At 50.1% G+C, this 13,545-nt stretch overlaps 1 protein-coding gene across 8 annotated transcripts in view; it reads right to left on the minus strand.

The window, feature by feature from the left end:
* Positions 1-370: 370 nt before the first annotated feature.
* Positions 371-13,545, minus strand: part of Tmem229b (transmembrane protein 229B) — a 41,107-nt gene continuing 27,932 nt past the window's right edge. For 7 of the 8 annotated variants that reach the window (XM_005343255.3, XM_026779696.1, XM_013346850.2 and 4 more), the window contains one exon: positions 371-3,761. In XM_005343255.3, coding sequence (XP_005343312.1) covers positions 3,237-3,740 — 504 coding nt within the window. In that variant the 5' untranslated portion in view covers positions 3,741-3,761 and the 3' untranslated portion in view covers positions 371-3,236. The remainder of the gene's footprint in view (positions 3,762-13,545) is intronic. The other variant, XM_026779701.1, reaches the window with a different exon arrangement.

A 13,545-nucleotide genomic window follows, 5' to 3' on the forward strand; every position in this document is an offset into this window, starting at 1 on the left:
CATGTTGTGCAAAAGGGGTCTGGCCCATTAGCCTTTTTTAGAGTATCTCCAAGCCTTCTCTAATTATAACATACTGGGTTATTGTCAGTATGTCTAAGAACTTCTCATCTCATGGACAGGTATAGGCAACCCGTATGCTGCTATGACTCCATATTTACCTTTGGCCTGGGGCTGCAAGAGCCAGGCAGCACTGGGGTGGATTCTGGTTTCTAGAGAGGGTCAGGGCTGACAGCAGGGCCACACCCTCCTTGCCACCAGCTGTTCTGGTTCAGGAAGGTGTGATGTATATAAAATGTCAAGCATGAAGGGCCCACCCTCCATTAGCACCTGGGAAAAGGGCCCCAGAGTGGAATAGATGAGTCACCGGCAATCCAGGAACACAAACACCAGTATATTTTATGTGCACAATTATGAAAAGGAAGAGACAGACAAACAGACATAGCAGGCAATGGGCTCACACAATCAGCTATGTGCCTTTCTCAAGAGCTGTCCAGTTGGAAGACAGTCCAGTCCTATCCACTTCAAAGTCCCTGTTCCAAAGCCGGTGCCTACAGCTCGTCCAGGAATGGATGGCCTCAGGGTGGAAGGCGCTCCGTCTGCCTGATTCAGAGTTCATGGCTAGGCCTCCCACCTGCCTCCTGCAGCAAGGCTTCACACGGCCCAGAGCTTCAGAAATAGATTCTCCCGTGAGCTGACCCACCCAGCAGCCTCCTGGGAGATCGGTCCATGAAGGAGGAGGGACCAGAATAAAAGGGACTCACAGACACTCCCTATGTATTATTGCTGTGAATAAGCACAGGCCATTGTGACTCTCTGGCATGAGAAGGGGACAGGGCACTGGGAGCCTAGCGTTCATCCAAAGCAACTCAACCATGCAGGGCCGCATACTCATGACATCTGCACCTCTGAGATGGCTGCCTTGGGCTCCAGAAACAGCCAGCAGACTCCCCACTGCTCAGAAGGGCTTGATTACCCCAACCTTTGTGCCCCCCCCCCCCCCCCAAGCACTAAGGGGTTGGAGCCATGAAGACAGGCAATAAAGCAAGAGCTGAAGTCTGGGCTACACTTGGTGAGATCTGAGCCTGCAGGACTGTGGTCAGGCCTTCTGTGTAGCTTCCCCTGGCTGGGGGGACTGTGTGCCTATGAGGGACCATAGAAGAAGGGGGGCGGAGGGGAACCCCATAAGCAGACCACGATGCTGAGTATTTCCAGGTAAGCAGCTTCGCTCCAGGAAACCGTCCTGACATAGGATTAAAGGGCCTTGAGAAAAATGGGGTCAGAGGGTTGCCTGCCAGGCGACATCTGGAGTGCTGAGACCGGGGACTACCCAGCGGCTTTCTCTGGTTGAGAATTGGAGTCTTACTGCTGCGACACCTCAGCAAGCCACTGGATTCAGTTGTGAAGGTAGGCGTGAGGTGGCCTGGAGAGGCGTTAGGATTCAGGGGTTTGAGATCACATGGAACTGGAGGAAGGGACCTACACAATAAGGAATTCTCTCCACTTGTGGATGGAAAGCAGCCACTCCCTTTGGAAGCCTGAACTCCTGTAACCCACAGGGCCATGGAATCAGGGCTACAGTAAAACCAAAAGCAGCCCGTCCCCCACCCCAGAATGGTGTTTGGTGATGAGATACCTACTCAGGAAAACACTTCAATCTGCCCTGGCCAGAGAAAGCTGTGAGGAAATATGCCACGGAAGGCTGAGTCTTTCTCCAGCGGCAGGACGTCCCGCTGCTGGCCCTGGCCTGCTGCTGTCTGCATGCTTCAGAGACTCTCTCTCCATGTGGCACTGCCACCTTTTAAATGATTTGTAAGAAAGAAAAGGCCGACTTCTATCTCAGAGTCCCCAGGGTGGCCAAGAGGTGACTGCTGTGTGGGATGGACCTCATCCTTTCGAAGAGTAGAGGATAAAATCAGAGGACCTGGAATAAGGATTTCACCTGTCCACTGCCTGCAATGGACCCAGCAGCATGGGGGAAAGCTAAGATGACAGAGCTGACAGTGCCCGAGTGTGGCAGGGTTAACACTATTGGAGGAACAAGCTCAAAGGGTCATCCCGGCCAGGGGTTTGTAGGAGGAGCAGCTCCGAGAGGTGGCTGCCGAGCTGAGGCTATGGTAGAACTCATCTTTTTCCAGGAAGAGGCTCCAAAGAGCCTTCCATGGTCTTCTACATCTGCCTTGTTCCTCGTGAGTCTCCAACTAGATCCCTGCTCCTCTGTCTCACAGGAAGCCATATTGACTGGCTTGCAGATAAACCAGAGTGGGCATCTAGAACCTAAAACTCTGCCCCTCCACAGTGGATCTATAGAACACTAGATGTACATTGGGTGGGGGGATACTATGCATTTTCAGTAGGACTTCTGCTGGGAGGGGGCACCAGGCTGCACCCGCCCCCCATATGAAGGTGGAGGGAAGGTTCCAGGAAGGCAGGTGGGGTCCATTTTAGAGCCGTGCCTCCAGCCACTGCCGTGTTCTCTAGGGAGCTGGGAGAGGGGGAGGATACGGTGACGACACAGAAAAGCGCTGCCTGCTCGTGGTAAATGTCTTGAACAAAAGAGAAAGGGGAAACACCACCGAACACACGGGATTGAAACCTCCAAAAGCCCAAGGTTGGTGGGAATCCAGCACCACAGGGGCCCCCAGAAGGCCAAGGGAGCAGCGTGGGGCCCTGGGGGAGGGAGAGGGGCCAAAGGAAGTTTTCCCAGCCCTTGCACAGGAGCAATGCCACCAAGCAGCCTACTCGCTGCTGGGTCTCTCTCAGGCTGCAGCTCAGAGGCCCTCGGGGAGGTATTGGTTGCAAGCAAGCACCTGAATATTGCCTAATGGGACCAGCCAAAGCCCAGCTGAAGCCAGGGGGCAGGTGGGGTGGTGGCCCCAACAGCAGCCAAGGCCTCCTCAGACCTTGCCTCTCACCTGTGGCCCCAGAGTTCATGTCCCTTCACCAGGACAGGCCTGCTGCTTCCAAAATCATCCATGAAGTCCAGTTGTTTATTGCCCAGGCCCTAGCCCCCAGGATGGGTGGAGAGCCATGGACCAGTCCCAGTGTCCTTCTGCTGTCTGAACACCCAACTTCCCAACACCATCCCACTGCCCACCATATGTGGTTGCGTTTGCCCTACTGGGCTAAGGCCCCGGTGGGGGCAGGGCTTGTGCTGAACCAAGGGATAACCCCACCAGCTTGGTCTCTGTCCTTGGGTTCCTAGAAGAGACCTTAGGTCTTCATATTAGTCTTTTCACTCAGTCGGTCTTGACGTGGCCATTGGCCAGGGCTGGCGGACTAGCAGGCTCCCCGGGCTCTGCGTCCTTGTCAAAGCGTAGGCGGAGGGTGTTGCGGATGATAAACTGTTCCATAATGAGGGCCCCACAGAACCAGGGCACAGCGTACTCCAGGGTGATGAGACCCATGAAATCAAAGTCGAACTGGGAGTAGTCCCAGGGACAGGCGTTGAACTGGCGCAGAATGAAGCCGGTGGTGAACTCCCACAGGTAGGTCCAGAGCGTGTAGATGAGGCAGCGCACCAGTAGAGGACAGCGGCCGCGCAGGCGCAGGTACATGCGCTCCACGATCAGGATGGAGGTGCCATAGATGAAGAGGGCCCACACGCTGGTGACCCCTGGGAACTTCCAGTTAAAATTCACCACAAACTCCCAGGCCGCCGTGAACATCACCTCGCAGAAGTAGCCGTGGATGGCGTACAGGTACCAACGGGACAGCGCTGTAAGGGGCTCGGCAGAAGCCATGGTGACAGCTTGGGCTTCCTGCTGGGGATACAGGGAGACAGATGAGGGGAGCTACCTTGCACGGTTCCCTGCCTCCTGCTCCCCCTCAAATCTGCTTTCACCTTTCTCTATCCTCTTTAGTACCTAACCACGGTCCCAACCTTCTACCCTGTCACCTCGGTTCCCGGTTCTCCGTCAGGCAGGCCAGGGAAAAGACAGGAAGAAAGCTTAGTCCATTAGCTTCCTTTGAGAAACTCTACTCAAAGACTATGTGGGAATGTTTACTGAACTCTATAACATTCGTGGTTATCTGAAGTCAGTTTAAAACTCATCTGCCTTGATCCATATCAGGTACATCCGGGATTCCCTGCTTTTTCCCTAACACACACACACTCTCTCTCCTCTCTCTCTCTCTCTCTCTCTCTCTCTCTCTCTCTCTCTCTCTCTCTCTCACACACACTCCCCTCTCTCTCTCTCTCTCTCTCTCTCTCTCTCTCTCTCTCTCTCTCTCTCTCTCTGTGTCTGTCTCATAAACACACAACACTAACAACTTTTGAGTCTCTTTCATGTGTTTCTCTCATATATATGTATATATCAATATTATAGCTATATACCACCATTTTTATAGTTTTTAGTGTACGAATCAAGAGCATTAAGAGCGTTCATAGTGCTGTACAATCATTGTTGCTATGGTTTCCAGAACCCTTCTAACATCCTGAACAGAATCTCTGCACCAGGGCTGGGATGTTGCCCAGTTGGTAGAGCTTGCCGAACTCCATGCAAACTGGGTGTGGTGGTATATGCTTGTAGTTCTAAAGAGGTAGAGGTAGGAGAATTAGGTCATCTTCAGCTACAGAGCAAACTCAAGAGCCAGCCTGAGCTACACTGAGCCTTGTCTCAGAAAAGAGAAGAAAACCAATATTATTAAATGCCAACCCCCACTCCTTCCTCCAGCTGCTGGCAGCCATTGGTTCAGGCTCTGTAAATTCAACAACTCTCGTCATTTTTCTCGTGTAGCTGAGCTGACTTATCCAACTTAGTGTGTGTCCTTCGGGTTGATGCAGGCTGTAGCCTGTATCGGAACAAATCCCCTTCTTTTGAAAGATGGAAGGCATTCCACTGGCTGGAACATTCTGTTTCCCCACTGTTCATAGATGCCTGGATGGCTTCCATTTTTGAACAGTGTTGTTACACATAGGTGAATAAGCATCCATTCAAGACCTGCTTCCAGCTTCTTTAGATCTATACCTAGAAGTGGAATCACCGGGCTACGTGGTAACATGTGGCAGCCTTTCTGAAGAACCTCTGTGCTGAGTAAGAGAGATGTCTTGTAGTCAAGAGCACTTTCAGAAGACTAAGGTTTAATTCCCAGCACCCACATAGTGGCTGTCAACTGTCTGTGACTCCAGTCCTAGGGGCTCTGGTACTCTTCTCTGGCCTCCGTGGGCACCAGGCACACATGTAGTCCACATGCATACAAAACACAATCCATAGCAGAATAAGCCCTCAAGAACCATGCTGCTGCTGGGTTTCTTTGTATCACTGTCAACATTTGGTTTTTCTTTTCTCTGTACTGTCCACCCTAAACTAGATACCTAACTATGATATCACTGTGGTCATGTTTTATTTTTAACTGCTACAGTAGATGGGATTTGGCTTGCCCTTTTTCGCTTTCTCAAACCTCACTGCCAGTCTTCAAGGCCTGGCTTCCTCCCATCATGCTTCCCTAAAGCTGTGTCTGGCTCCTAGGCCTCTGACTTTCTTCCAGCACCCTGTCTTAGAGGGTCTGGACCACTCAGGAGGCCCATCATCAGAAGCCAGTGTGTTTACCTTTTGATGAACGAGCCCTTGTTCTCTAACTCTCTGAGGGAACTCCTTGAGAGGGACTGCTTCACAGTCCTGCCAGCCAGCTATGGCCCCATGCCTTTCTTCTGTAAGAGTCTAAGGAGCACATCTTGTTTCTGCAGACGGTAGTGGGGGAGAACTCACAGCTTATCAAGAATGAGAAGTTTTGTCAGCTACCTGTGGGCATCTGGCTTCACATCTATTAATCCTCTCTCCCAGGCAGGACAAGGGACAGAGGTTACCAAGGTGGCACCTGTGGTTTGCCTGGCTGACTGAGAATTCCAGCACCATCTTTTGGCTATGCAGGCCTCATTGCAATAATACTTACCCACCCTTATGCCTTGACCACATTTTAAAAAAACTTGTTCTTAATTAGAACTCAAATGGAGTCAAGTGTGGAGGCATGGGCCTGAAATTCTAGCCCTTGGAAAGCTGAGATGGGAAGATTGCACGTTCCAGGCCAGCCTGGGAGACATAGCAAGACCCTTTGTCGACACAGTTAGAAGGGGCGGGGAAATCAGTTTGCCTACCACGTAGAGGCCCTGCACCTATTCTCCAACCCTGTGTAAACGGGGGGGGGGGGGGGAGTAGAGGCAGGAGGGTCAGAAGTTCAAGGTCATCCTTAGCTCCTTAGCTACACAGTGAGTTCCTGTCCACTCTGAGCTGCAAAAGATCTGAGAGAGGATAGATAGGTGGGGAGGGGGGAAGAGGAGGAGGAGAACGGGAAGAGAGGGGAAGGCGGATGTTTCACTCCTGTTTTATATGTGAGCCTGGGAGGGAACATCGTCTGCCCCACATCCCCAGGGTCATAAACAGAAGAACTTAGACAAGAGCCAGTTCTCATTCCTCACTTCAGACTCAGCCTCCTGCACAGACCTGTGTGCCTCCTGTCCCTTCCTCACTCAGAAACATGTAAGCCACGCTCTCCCTCTACCCTGTTTCCTAACGAAACATGATAGCATCCTTGGCCTGCCATTCAGGACCCCAAATATACCTCCTCCCCCTTATTCTAACCACTCAAGCCTCCCTGTCCGAGTCTTGTTTATTCTCTTTGGTATGCCTTCTCTCACCCCTATGAGCACAGCCCCAGAGTCTGGGTGATCTTTAGAACAAACCTCTCCTCTCCCAGCCACAAATCTTCTTTCTTCTCTGAATTTCCATAACAGCCCACCCATCTGATGCCAATTATTTTGCTAAATTCCATTGATTATTTTTAGTTCCAATCCAGACCTTACCCACTTAGTCAACACAGCCTAGACCTCTTCCTTCAGTAATCCAACTGGATTCCTTCTCTTTCCTGGACACCTCCTCCTGGTGCCCTGTGAGCACTTCAAGCTCTTTCCTAAATCAAACCCAGAATCTTCCCCCAAACCAGTTTCTCTACTTTGACCCTTCCTGATTAATGGCTCCACCAAGTAACCATTTAGAATTGAGAGGCCCTTTGTTACCCCGAGTTTCTGGATGTCCGGACCCATGTGTCAGGTTCATTGACACCCCACAGTGGGAATACAGGACTGCATTCAGCACAGAGATGATGGTAATTCTCAATCATTAGCAAAAGCCCCAAACCATATCCTAAATCACCGGTCATTCCTATTGTAGCTCAGGCACCTGTGGGTCAGATCTCAGCTGGCCTAAGACACGAGGCTGTGAGTCATCCGAGGCTCTGCTCTGAGCTCAGCTGGGGAGGTTAAGTTGGGGTGACTATGCTCCATCAGTTTCTCGCCGTCCTCCTGGACCCAGTAAACTAGCACTTATCTCCTGGGAAGTGATAAGTCATAAGGCTGAGGACAAGCCAGGCCAACTGCACAAGTGTTTTTCACTCTGGCCAAGAGGAAGAAAGAAGGGAGGAGAGAGCACTGGTGTTTGTCCAGGGGTTCAGCGGGAGATAAGGCAGAACTTCTAACGCTCCGGAGCACATTAAGTTAGCGATGGTTGATTGCAATTCATCGTGCATCTCAAAATAACGAGTTGGGAGGATCGAGTTTGAGTGCTCTCAAATGACTCATGCTTCAGGTGATGCTCCGATTACTCTGATCTGATTATACCTTGTGTTCAGGCGTGGAAATGGCACATGATACTGTATACATATGAAAATTTACTATATGTCCCTCGAAGAGTTTTGTGTTTGGCTGAGTCTGATCTATCCCAGTCTGGCTTCTGAATCCACTGTGTAGCCAAAGATAACCTTGAACTTCTGATCCTCTTGCCTCTCCCTACCAAGGGCTGGGATTACAGGCGGGTGTCACTGCACAGTGCACAGTGCTGCGATGGGAATAGAATCCGTGGCTTCCTGTACCCTAGGCAAGCAATCAGCTGAGCTATATCTCCTTCCCCCCTTCAAGGTATTTTTAATATTAAAATTATTTTAAAAAATAAAAAGGCAGCCCAGTTTTTTTTTTAAAAGAAAGTCCTGCTTAAGGCATGGCTGTAAACATCTCATTGATCAAAGTAAATGACATGACAAAGCTACTAACCCTTGGACTTTGCATCTTTTGAATCTCTTGGGAATCTGTCTCCTCGTTGCTGCTGTTCTGGTTCAACCATATCTCACAGGCAGCCCTAAAAGTCTCCCAGCCTTGTCTTGCCTACTTCCAGTTCAAATCCATAGCAAAAGTGTATAGAGAGAGTGATCTTTCTAAAATGCCAGTCTGATGTTTCTCCCCATTAAGAGCCCATTAGTGGATCGTCAGCATCAGCATCCCTCAGAGATAGCTGGCAAAGTCCTCCTGGGCCCAGCTCTGCCTCTGGATCCCAGCCAGCTCTGTGCTTTGGATCCCAGCATCACTGCCTTTGCACGCCCTTCACCCCACCCCTTCCTGCCATCGTACATGAACCTGTCATTCTGCAAGGCTCAAGTGCCGTCCACTGACCTGTGCATCACCCCCAAGCACCTTGTTCGTCTGTCCCAACAGCTAACCCTCACTTTGCCATGATTCATCTACAGCTAGTCCCAGTTATCATCTGATGAACATTTCACACAGTGTGAAGAGAAAATGCCAGGACACGAAGCTGTGTAACTAACATTGGATTTCACAAAGGTATATTCTTGTGTATATGTGCAAAACATTCAGCACAAGTTGTCTCTGGGTGAGATTATATATGAGTCTTCATTATATTTTTCCATATATTCTAAACTTGACAAATAAATGGATCCAAGGAAACCTGAAGTCATGTAAAATTGATGTAGGTTTTCCCTCCTGTGCCATCCTCAATACAATTCACAGCTTAGATGTGAGCAGTGTAGTGACCAAGCTCAAGAACCCTATATCCGTTTGGCCAGGGTCCTGCCTGATAGCCCAAACCTGTGAGATCCTTGGCAAGCTACTTCACTGCACCCAGCCTCAGTTTCCTTTTAAGTAAAGCAGGGGTAATAGAAATGACGATCAGTTATTGTGAGGATGGGTTATCTAAACACTGCAGATAAGGGCTAGAGAAATGTCTCAGGTTAAGATCATTTGCTCTTCTTGCAGAGGGCTAGAGTTCAGTACCCAGCATCCACATGGTGGTTCACGACTGATTATAACTCAAGTTCCAGGGGGTCCAATGTCCTCTTCTGACCTCTGCAGTAACTTCATTTATACAATATACTTACATACAAGCAGACAAACACTTACATATATAAAATTTTAAAAAGCAAAATCTTAAAACACACACACAAATATTTCTGCAAAGATCCTGTCCTTTCTGGCATAGCTTCTCTTGCTCCTAGGGGGTCACCTTCCACTATACCCCTGCCCTTAGCTGCTGGCAGCCTCCCCCCTCGGCAGGCTTACAACATTGAGCCACCGTCCCAGGAAACCCTATGAAACAATAGCCCTGGGAGAGTAAATGTGAGGTCACTGCTCCCCTGTGGCTGCCCACAGCTCAATTCAGAGGAAAGGGCAACCCTGAGGGTCAGGCTTGAAACTGGGATAGACTGAAAAGAGCAAACCTTCCCAGCACAGCCTTGCAAAGCTCCGCTGTTTCGTAAATTTCCTCCACAGACGAAGAAAGAACGGACTTGAGCCACAGGGAAAACACAGGAGGGGCTGACAGGCTTAAGGCGGGTGGCTTGGGCACACAGTTCCGAGACCACTGGGCCTCCTAACCTGACTCAGGCCCCTTTGAACTCAGGTCTGTCCCCTTGCCCTGCATTCAAGCCCCTGATCCTTTCCAGGCAGGGGATTCTGGGATGGGGAGTTTCCCATTCTGAGGTCTCCCCCAAAGTAGCTTGATATGACTATGTGGCTCTCCTTACAAGCCAGTGTGTGTGTGTGTGTGTGTGTGTTTATGTTTTTGTGTGTGTGTGGTGTGTGTATGTGTGTTTGTGTGTGGGTGTGTGTGTGTGTGCGTGTGTGTGTGTGTCTGTGTGTGTGTATGTGTGTGTATGTGTGTGTGTGTCTGTGTGTGTGTGTGTGTGTGTGTGTAGTGCTGGGGATCAAACCCAGGATCTTGTACATGCTAGGCACGTGTCCCGCTACTACACTCCTTCCCCAGCCCAGTCCTCCCCCTTCTTCACATTGACTTTAAGTCCTGCTCTGCTTGTCGCTGATCTCTCCTTCCTAGAATGGCCAAGAATGGTTTCTCTCCTGGGAACCACCAGCTCTAGCTTTCCCAGGTGGACCTCACAACTTTATCAGCAGGAGAAGGATGGAAAGATCTCATGTCTAAAGAAGAGAGGAACCTAGAACCAAAGGGAGCCAGCTCGGGAAGAAAGGGGGAGGACAGAACAGGAACAAAGGGAGTCCCAGGCACGGTGCCATTTCTGGGCAGCAAGACGCACTTGGGCAGATGGAGGGCAAGCATACCTAGGCAAGGTCAGACCTTGACCAAGGATTGGTGGCAGGAGAACACAGCTGGTCCACACAGAATGAATGCGGGCAACGAAAGACCTGGCTTGGGGGTGGAAGACAGGGTGGAGACAAAAGAACTCGAGTGTCTTTTTGGTTGGGATTCAGCTCGGTGTGGTGGGAGGTGCTCGGATGAAAGGCAGACGATGCTGGCTTGAGAACATTTCAAAACATCACCCTCGACTCCCCTGTCCAATAGCCACAGGTGCTGTGCCTGAATTTGTGTCTAGGACAGGCTCCTCCCACCCTCTCATCCCACACTCCACTGGATCCACCAGGCCCACTCCTGGTTCTGCCCTCCCTCCACCTGGCCTCCTTTACCCTTATGCCCCCTTTCAATAAACTCCTTGCTCAGCTCTGGAATCAGAGCCCTGAGAAAGTCTCCGGCAGGAGGCAGCAGCTCTGTGGATGGCAGCCTCCTTCTGGTGATAAGCACCCCCTTTTCTAAGGACCAGGACATAAAGACAGGACAGCCCGAAGGGAATCAGGGTGGCACAGAGGAGAGCGTGACCAGGGTTGGAAACTTGGGGAAAGTATTTGGAGAGTGTGGGTGGTTCACCCTACTCATGCCTGTTGGTGAAAGAATAGGATCCCTGAGAAGGATCAGAACTCAAGTGGTTTGTTAAGTGGTGTGGTAGAGGGAGCTGACTTCTTGCATCCTGTCCCTAGAAGCTCCCCCTGAAGTCTCAGAGTCTGCTGAGCTCTAACACAGGGTAGCATTACACGGAATGGGCAATGGAGACACGTGAATCAGCCTTCAGAGAGCAGGATGGCAAAGCCAGATGGAATGACCACCTTTGGTTTTCCCATAAATTCTGATCTTATTTCAGAAAGCGAAGATGCAGCAACACAATGGCTCTGGGGATTTCTGCCCAGGGGAGCATCTTACTAGGCTCGAATAGCATCCTATTCTCTGCCTGGGCTTTCTTTACTCCTCACACCCAGGCACCCAAATCACTACAACTCCATGCTCTGAGGAGCCACACAGTCCATCTAGGAGCTCTCTGGGCAAAGGCCTTGAGTTCTGTCCCTAGCAGGATTAGGACTGAGGGTCAGAGGAGTCAGTGGCAGCCGAGGACACTCTACAGCTGAGCTGCTGCCAGATCTGAAATGGCCATGGGCTTCCCTTGTCATCAAGGTAGAGGAAGGAAAACAGACATGCTTCAGGGACAGAATGGGCCAAGGGAAGCCAGTTCCTGTGGCCAGTGGCTAGCTCAGAAGCCACCAACTTCTACCCCTCTTTCTCTTCACAGGCCCCTGGGATCAGTGACACTGAAGGTCTTGATGAGGGAGTCCCCTTACTTCTCAAATAACAATAAAAAAAAAAACATGTTTTAACTCGGAATTCTGAAGCTCATTTTACAAAGGGGGAGAAAAGAGTCATTAGCCCATGGTCCTACAGCTTTAAATGGCTGGACTAAGAATTAAATCCCTGTTAAGTCTGGCTCTGGAGTCTTCATTCCTCCTAATCAGCACCCTGAGCTCCAAAGGCTGGCTCCAGGCCCCTCAGAGGTACTACATTTTCAAGGGGCTGTCTCTAGATACCGGGCCGGCATCTGGAGTATCAAGAAGATTCATGTGTATGTCTCACTGAGTCATTCAGCACGCTCAGAACTAAGTGTTAGACATAGCACAGGCTCCTGCTCTATTTCTCAGAGCAAATTCTGGCAGGAGCCACGCATGGAGTACTCCAAGGTCAAAGCTAACCCTCACAGGCCTACAGCAGCAGCCGCCCTTCAGGGTTGCACAAGTCATGAGCCATTTAAAGCCCCTTTGCCAGCGCACACATTACCTAGGACTTTCCTAACTGCCAATCCACCCTGGTATGGAAATCTGAGACAGCTCAGCTCTACTCTGGAAATGCCAGCCAAGGGCAGTGGCCTGTGTGCAGGATGTCCAGAGGAGCCATCTGTCCAGAGCCGCAACAGCCAGGGTGTCAGAAACAGCCATCCCACAGGAGATTTGGGAAGGATTCAGACACTGCGCATATCCCAGATGGGAAGGATGACAGTGGTAGTGTTCGAATGGAGTCTATCCTGGCCCAGAGATCACTGGGCTTGGGAAGCAAATGGGGGCCACGGGCTAGGAGGCACCCTGTGCTTTGTCTAGGATGCTCCTCTCAGACATCCATGTGGCTGTCTCTCTGTTGTCACTCAGGCCTCAACTCAGCTGTCACCCCTCTGATGAGATCTTCCCTGAGCCCCTGGACTTTTTATTGTTCAAATCGACCCATCTTATTTTCTTTGTACCACTGTCGAATACTTTGCTACTGTCTGTGGCCTTGCTCCAGTCGCAGTGAAAACTGTGGGGATGAAGCTTGGTTTTCTTTCTGATTCCTGGCGATGATGCCTGGTAACGTCTGGGGTCGATGACTGAATAGATAGATGGGTGGGTGGATTGACAGGTAGCTGGATAACGAGGCCCAGACAGGCCCAAGGCCTTAAACACGATGCAAATGGGTATAGCTCAGCCTTTCTCCTCTCCTCTCTTTGGGAAATAGAGTCTTTTAAGATGTTTTAATTCTAAAATTTAAAAATATCTCTTTTTGTTCCAATTACCAAAGCAACAGGCTCACAGCTAAAATTTAAATGTTATAGAAAGAAATGACGTAGTAACCAAAAGAACCCCTGAGAACCTCTGAGAGAAAGTCACTATTAATGGTGCCTTCTGTAGCCACCCTGATTAACCTCTTGTAAAAGAAGCCAACCCTGGCACCGCAGAAAGGAAGAACATTCGTAACGAAAGCGAAGCCACAGAGCCAGTATCTCTTCCCCTTTGCAGTCTTCCCCAGGTGCACTATAAGCCACTGTAACATACAGTCTGCTAGCTCCCATTTTCACGGAGATCTGAACCATTGTTTCCAAGTTCTACAGCCTATGTGTGCATCCTTGCAATAGCTATATAATACCCCACCAAGTGGAAACTATAATTTACCCGACTAAGACATTCAACAAAGGTAATAATTGTTTTCCATTTCCCCTATTACAGAGAGCACCACAGAAATACCTTTCATGCCTGTAACAAAAGAAATTTTCTTCTCTGAGACTATTTCATAATAAAAGATCCATCTACCCCTTCCTTCCTTCCTTCCTTCCTTCCTTCCTTCCTTCCTTCCTTCCTTCCTTCCTTCCTTCCTTCCACCATTTTTG

Source organism: Microtus ochrogaster, chromosome 1, assembly GCF_000317375.1.
Source record: "Microtus ochrogaster isolate Prairie Vole_2 chromosome 1, MicOch1.0, whole genome shotgun sequence".
NCBI lineage: Eukaryota > Metazoa > Chordata > Mammalia > Rodentia > Cricetidae > Microtus > Microtus ochrogaster.